Below are 7951 nucleotides of genomic sequence, written 5' to 3' on the forward strand. Positions count from 1 at the left end.
CGTAACTTGTACGTACGGTTGGGAAGTATGAATTTTCCCAACTGTAGTTTAGCTTATAGTTCGAATTTGGGGGTTTTCAAAAGCAAAAATAAATGATGAGTTTTCTTAGTTTTTTCTTTTTGTGATCGTCTTCGTCATCGCGACGGAGAATAAGAAGAGAGAAAGAAGGTATTTTTATGATCCTCATCTTCATCATGATTTATGAATGAAAAGAGAAGGAGAAGATTAATAAATTTAGTTTTTTTTATATGATCATCATCTTCATCATGATGAAATTATAATCATCATCTTCATCATGATTTATGAATGAAAAGAAAAGGAGAAGGTAATAAATTTAAATTTATAATTCATGGAGGGTAATTTAGTCACTACAAAAAAAATAGTTGGATATGGAATTTTGTTGATTATTATTTCATAACCCGATTTTGTCATCTTGTGAGCCCTCAAAACTCAATATTTAGATCCCCTATAGTTGGATATGGGTTTACCCAAGTTCAAAATCTCTTAGGTCGGGAGACCCACGTGCACCGCCTTGGCTCCTTATTAGCTCCTCTCCTCGTTCCTTGATTTACGACGCATGTTTGTTCGGGTGTTAATAAGCGTGGGGCGGGAGAAACTTTGTAGGCAACGCCAGAGAAGCATTTCAGAGTTTCTTATTCTCCTCCAATGGCATCTGTCAAAGTTCCTGTTTTTATAAAAACGACCTTAGAAACCAACATACTGATGCCTGTCTCTCCCGATGCCTCTGTAAAAGACCTAAAAAGTAAGTAAGGAGACTTTCATCTTTTTCTATTTGTGTATTTTAATTTCTTCATGAATAACAAAGTATTACAATTAGGTTTCAGGATAACATTGTTTTTTACTGGATTTTGTAATGTATGATCTCGATTATTTCCTTCGTTCGGATGTATGTACAGTAAAACACCATTTTGATGCTTATTTAGGGTTTTTCAATTTTCCGTCCATGATGCTGTTACACTAGTAGATGCTCTCAATTTTGGTGCTAGAAGCTTAACAACACTCATAACTAAGGATCGAGATGGGTTTATTGCTGTCTGATAAGTTTACTCACTGTATAAGACATTCATTGGTCTTAAGGAATTCAATTAGCATTTTAGCAGAAGGCAGGGGTTATTTGTGTTCTAAGTTAGCCACGCTGAACCGGTTCTATCGCATTCACAAAACCGCCTTTATCTGAGCCAATTCAAGGATTCAACTCCAAAATGAGCCTAAATCTAAAGTTATGGGACTCTTCCATAATGGTACTTTAAGTACAAAGAAGAATTATTGTTCAAATTCTCTTACTGATCCTAATAAGATTTCGGCACCTAATCTCATGGAGGCATGTTCTATTGGGTCTAAGCTTCCCTTTATCCAAGATAGATCGGCAAGTCATGTTTAGTGATGTCATGAAAATCATGAGGGTCTGACCATAGAGGAGGTTGATGAGAGCCTTACTTGAATGTAGCTAGCATTCTTGCTTTGATATGCTTGCTTCAGTTAAAGAAATGTTTGTTAGGTACGTCTAGTTACTTGTTCTGATGTTCTTGGAACTTTTGTTCCTTTAGTTTTTTCTTTGTGCTTCAGTATGCGCCCCCGCGCGGCTTGTGTGCCCTTAGTACATTTACTTTTTTGAGGAAAATCTGTTAAACCTCTTTTCATGTACCAAACATATTTGTATTTTGCTTTTATGGTGTTCTGCTTTTTGCGGAGAAAAGACTAGAACTCATCTGTTGCCGGTTCTTACTTCATTGTGACGCTCTGTTCCTCAAATTTGACCACGTTCAGTTGGGGGATTCGGTAACTTACTCTTAGAAATGTGAAGATCTTCCACTAGCATACTGATTGTGCAGTTGTTCATTATCATAATCATCAGTTTTGTATAATTTGTTATTTGTCACAATTTTTGTTAGGAGAGTTCATATCGGAACACTTGAAATGCTTCCCCAGTGTTGGAAAAATCAGGATCACCGGTTTGATGGTATGAGAAATTTCTTTTGGACGGTTTAAATTTTCAAATTTGTATTTCTTTTGCAGTGTACATCATGTTATTCTCGGTTTCCGCAGGTGAAAAGGAAATCATTCTTCTATCATCTCCCTGATTCATTGCCAATCAAGAATGCTTTTCAGAGGTGGAAGGGAGCCTGGTTTCTTCTCATAGAAGCAAATCTGGTGAGCAACTCTTCTTACCCTTGTGCCGGTGAATTTGGTGACATATCTAATGAAGATTCCGGAGTTACTCCCCGAAGACATTGCTGTAACATTGGGAACAAAATAGACTCGAACCCCAGAGAAGAAGGGATTTCTCTGCCAGCAGTCGAGACCCCCATATCAGTGAATGGTATTATTACAAGATATTTTCCCGAGTACGAAGAGGCGAAGTCTCCGGATGTAGGTAGTGTCAGTAAGAATGATGTTGAAGCTCATCCAGGCTGCCCAGTTGACCTAGAAAAGTTCCCGAGAAGCAAAAATAATGTAGATCAGAGACCACCTCATATTATGAAAACACCATCTTCGTTGCTACCGGGTCCAGTGTGTACAAAACCAAAACAAGAAACTTCGAGGGGGAAATTTGGAAGAACCGAAGTTGGTAAACGGTTGGCTGTAGCAGCAAATAGTATCAGGGTTTCAACAGGTACTAAGACATCAGTGAGCTCTGCCTGCCTATCTACAGTTGACAAGTTTCCGACGTCGCTTATAAGAAAAATTGTTTTTGAAGTCAGTGATAATGATGATTGAGGAAATCTAACAGGTACAAAGCCACTTGTGTATACTACAAATATTTTGCCATGACACCAGAACTATATCAAGGAATTACCCGGCTAAAAGTGATGCTGGCGAGTCTACTTTTTAGATGTACAGAAAAGGCTTAAGTTTGGGTTGATCTTACCAGCTCTAAGGAGAAAATACAATGTGGACACACCCTTGTAGCATAAAGTCCAAATTGGGAAAGACACCTTTAGAGGAATTTTTGGGTTCCAAACTTACTTGTGAGGAAATGTTAAGCATGGCATCCACATCAAGCGAAGATTTGCAGTTGGCAACTGAAGAAGACTCGACGTGTTTTACAAACAACTAGACACAAAGAAGGTCAACAGAAGAAGACTCGACGTGTTTTACCTTAAAATCAAAAAGCAACTTGCAAACCAAAACAAAGAATACTATCAAGTAGGATATTCTTCAAGATCCTCTATGGTTAAATCATCATGATTTTCACAAAATCCTTAAACATGTCTTGGCGATCTATTTTTCGAGGGGGGAGTCTAATCCCCATGAAGAACCAAATTCCAAAAGCTAATATCTTCAGTGGTGATGGAAGGGAACAAAGGAGTAGATCTTTCCTCGAAGAAATTTGAAGAACAGACCAAAGAGTGTGAACATCTGGTGATAGGGTTCTTTGCTGGCCCCAGATTATCATTTCCTTTGGTTCAAGATGCTGTCACCAAGTTATGGAAACTCAAATCAGAGGTAAGAATCTCAATTCATGGGGATAATGCTTTTGTATTCAATTTTGTGAACGAGGAAGATAGAAGAGCTGCTCTTGAACAGGGAGCGTTCTCTATTGCCAACAAACTGTTCATTGTTAGACCTTGGTGCCCTCTAATTGAGCAGTCCATTGCAGAGATGAAGACAATTCCCGTATGGATTTTGATCTACAATGTTCCTCTTCACTTCTGGAACAAACTAGGCTTAAGCTCTATTGCTAGTTTTGTTGGAAACCCTTTGATGATGGATGAATGTACTAAGAAGAAAACTAGACTTAGATATGCTAGAGTGTGTGTTGAGATTAGTTTTGATTGCTCATTTCCTAGTCTAATTCCTCTGTGGATTGACGGAGTTAAGGTTGATATGCTTCTTGAATCCAAGCACAAACATATAACACAATAGATCCATCAATTTTGAAAAATAACAAGGATGCTTATGAAACCCAATTCCAGATAACAACCCAAGGAAAAAAAAAAAACTCGATTTCACTGAAGTAAATTCATAAAACTTAGCTTATGAAACCCAATGACAGAACAGATTTAAAACTTGGCTTGAACAGTTGTGCTGGCATTTAAATGATGTACAATCACCTACCAAGCCCAACTATTATTAATAATGGTGGTGTCATTAGTAACTCACTATTCATCCGAGGAAGTCCCCATGGTTTCCGACTAACATTTCAGAAGCATAAGTCTCTACTGACTGCTGTTGCCACTACTACAAGTACACCATGACTAAATCATCAAAGTACTATTTCTTCTCCTCCTCCTGGATGAAGATTACAACTGAACACTAGAATCAGCAATATTTATTAGCTAAAGGCTTCAAATGCGGGTATTGGGCATGTCTTTGTAGAGGTGATCTCAAAATGTTTTGAAATCGAAGTTAAACATAAAGCCATGCCACAAAAACCACATTTTAAGACGGTAGATGATAAAATTCACATCTTGACGGGGATTTCTTCTAGCTAAGTTGTATTGTCAAAACAGAAGTTAGTTGAGTTTACTTGGGTGTGAGTTTTATACTACTAGAGTATTACAGGACAACAAAAAAAACACAATTTCTAATGAAATAAAATAATTTTTTATTAAACCTTAAAATGTATACGGGTATACAAGTTAACAAAAGTCTTATAAGAAAGAAACCATTTAATGCTGTTAGATCCGAACTCGGAGTCTTTAATAAAGTAGTTGAGAAGTGGAAAGTCAGCGCAAGCATTTAAAAAAAAATTACCGATGTAAGAGAGGAGAATTCTAATATTGTACGCAAAAAATTGCTGGATAATGGCTAAAGTGTGCTTAATGATTTAGTTTTAATTGTTAGATTAATGCTTTTTTATTTATAATTAGTGATAGAAAAGTTAGACTAGAAAAATTGGAGTGAAGAAGTAGGATAAAAGAAAAATGGAAAATCCAAAATTTGATTCGCTGAATGAAAATGAGTGATTTCAGTAAGAAATTTGCGATCAATGAATCATTATATGATAAATCCAATAAATTTTTGTAAAAAGAATCATTCATATTTATGGTTAGGTTCGTACTTAAAATCTTGCATAGACAATGCTTGCGGCTAGAAAAATGATGAATTCCTAGCCATATCTAAGAAAAATTAGGATAACCCAATCGTAACCCATTTACGACTAGGTTGTATAGGAAGTTACCTAGATGTAGTTAGTTATCGGTTAGATCTAGTGGAAAATAAACAATCTGTAAAAGTTTCTACATGTTGGTAATTGAATTTAAGGATGGGAATAAACTTTTATAGCTAAAAAAATTACGATAAATTTTCAAAAACATGGGCTATGACTAGGAGCTCTTTATTTCCTAGCCGTAAAAGAAACTTTTATAAAAACTTGAGTTTTTAACCAGTTCTAGCTAGGAGTTCTTCATTTCCTAGCCGGTAATAACAAGAATTATATTCACGATTAGGAATTTGGTCTTCGTCTTATCCGCGATTTACAGTGCAACCCCATGTTTTGATTTAGTTTGAGTAATTCTAACTTATTTCAAGCACAAAAAATACCAGAAAAGTAGATTTGTCGAATTACAATTAAATAATATTAGGTTAAAATTGTGCAAAAACTTGTTATTCGCTTTTTTAGTTTTTTTTCTTCTAAATCATGAATTTTATTACTAAAATTTCAAATTACAAAAAAGCCAAGAGGTTTTTTCAAGGCAATTAATGGTGCAAAACTAAAACAAAGGAATATTACATTTATGAAAATCTAAAGTATAGACCATCTTCATTCTCCAAAGCCCCTAGGAAAGATGGTTTCTCATCATAGTAGATAACTTCACCTCTATTGAGCATAATCAGCAGAGAAGTTTGTCTCTCTGTATGAATGTCTGAATGAAATGGATGGTATTGATTGTTTTATCTTATCCCATCTGTTTTGAACAATCCATGGAATTTTGTCATTTGTAAAAGCCATTAATACTGCCTTTGAATCCATGCTGAAACATACCTCCATCATCTGTTTACTTACTGCTCATTCACCTGCCATGATAAGAGCCATAAATTCAGCCACATAGTTTGTAGCAATCCTAAGACCAGCTGAAGCATCTCCAATACAATCACCACTGCTAGTTCTGGCTATGAATCCACCCCCAGCTTTCTCTGGATTTCCTTTGGAGACACCATCACAACAAATAAGGATTTGATCTTGTGCAGGCAACTTGAAGAAACATTGTACCTTATTGCTGTGAGTTTGTATCCCCGTGACACCAAAATATTGAAATATTCGTAGCTCATATATATTACCCCACATTGTACTTTTCATTCTTACCCTACATTCCTTTATGAACCTTATGATCTTTTGCTTGAATTTCTCCACATTTGGTTGAATACCTTCATATATCACAACATTTCTGGCAAACCATAATTCTTCCATAGTGTTGAATGTACTGTTATACCACACCTCCTTGATATATGACTGAATTTGGATTACCATTGATTTTAGATTGTTATTAATTGGAATTAGAGAATTAGTTTTTTTTTTTATTGATGGAAGGGTACCTCAGACATTTAGTATATTTTAGACACCCCTAACGAAGCCCATATTTATTGGCCACTCTATTATTTTTAGAAGCCATATATGAAGTTTCTAGTTAAATATGAGATGAAAACACGTAGATCTAGAAATATTTAAGATTTGTACTGGAATGAGAAAATGTAAACTAGAAAAATAACAAAAAAACAAAAAAAAAAAAATCTTAATCTAATGAAATGTTCCATTTCGGCGTTTATATGTTGGAAGAATGAAGTATATAGACTCAAAAAGAGCACAATTACAAGACCATAAAATTATTAAAGCTTTCTCTTCTCTTGGTAGATCAAAGCTTAATATTCTGTTTTCTTCAAATACTCTTGCATTCCTTTCTCTCCATAGTTTCCATATGACTGCGTAAGAGAATAGTTTTTATATTCTTTTTTTTTTCTGCCAACAATTCCATGATGTTTTCACTCCATAAAATTTAGATTTATTTTTTCTTGCATATACCATGAGTTTCTAAATGCAACTTGCAGCCTGTCTGTTGTTGAAATATTCTTGCATTGTAGGTTCTAAGTTGGTATTAAATTATGAAACATTGTCCTAAAAGAATTGATGCCTTATGTGGAATGTCCTTCTTGTAATGACTCGACTCTGTATCGATATTGTCCTCACTTAGCCACTGCGGTTATCCGGACTGCAGTTATCCGGCAGTGTGAGGTTTTCATCGGGCTTCGCTGGGGTAATCCTATAGCAACTTCCCAAGAGGTCATGCACCGATCCTTGGATTACAACCGCCCGAGCACGCTTAGCTGCAAATTTTTCCATTACTCTAGAGCCAATTGTACTCAAAAGGCCTCAATGTTACGAAAGGACAAACCATTGCCTATATTACAAATTGCGCTTCCCTGACCAATATAAGATAAGGACCCGGATTTCATCATCGTTTCCTTCTTGTCCACCTTGGGAAAACGTCCATAACGTGAACCTAAGCCTTAGAATATTGACTAGAAAGAGACTGATAGGGTGGAAATCTTGTAGTAAAGTCGTTCAAAAGGACTTTAAGTATCGGTTACTTTGTTAGCTTGACTCAAAGAACAGTAATATTACTATAAGTCGATAAGAATCGCCTTGTAACCCGAGAAAACTTAGCCACAAAGATAGAGGTATTCAATATCCCTTGAGCTTCTCTTGTCTCTCTTGGACTTACTTTAATTCAGATCGTTCCTAGAGGCTCGCTAAAATTGTAACTACTTGCCTTTAGAAAGAGTAGATGTTGGCTAGAAAAACAACCTTAGTGAAACCATCATGCTTGTTGTAGGCTAGATTCAATAGGTTTGATTTGTCGAGTCAGCCTTGTTTGTGATGTTTTAGAATCCTTTGTAGTTAAGATGACGAACTTGTATCACAATAGCCAGTACAATGAATATCCGACTGAGCAACATGGACATTATTAATTTATGACCATAGTATGAA

At 35.8% G+C, this 7951-nt stretch overlaps 1 protein-coding gene across 3 annotated transcripts; it reads left to right on the forward strand.

The window, feature by feature from the left end:
* The first annotated feature begins 220 nt into the window (after positions 1-220).
* LOC113323283 lies at positions 221-3804 on the forward strand. Of its 3 annotated transcripts, none has more exons than XM_026571568.1 (3): positions 221-763; positions 1914-1981; positions 2068-3804. In XM_026571568.1, exons 1-3 carry the CDS (start codon positions 667-669, stop codon positions 2737-2739), a joined length of 837 nt encoding a protein of 278 aa, XP_026427353.1. In that variant the 5' UTR covers positions 221-666; the 3' UTR covers positions 2740-3804. The 3 variants fall into 3 exon arrangements, with proteins under 3 accessions (XP_026427353.1, XP_026427354.1, XP_026427355.1); XM_026571569.1 differs by lacking the exon at positions 221-763 and adding an exon at positions 778-1519; XM_026571570.1 differs by lacking the exon at positions 221-763 and adding an exon at positions 1762-1819.
* The last annotated feature ends 4147 nt before the right edge of the window (positions 3805-7951 follow it).

This window comes from Papaver somniferum, chromosome 11, assembly GCF_003573695.1.
Source record: "Papaver somniferum cultivar HN1 chromosome 11, ASM357369v1, whole genome shotgun sequence".
In the NCBI taxonomy this organism is placed as follows: domain Eukaryota; kingdom Viridiplantae; phylum Streptophyta; class Magnoliopsida; order Ranunculales; family Papaveraceae; genus Papaver; species Papaver somniferum.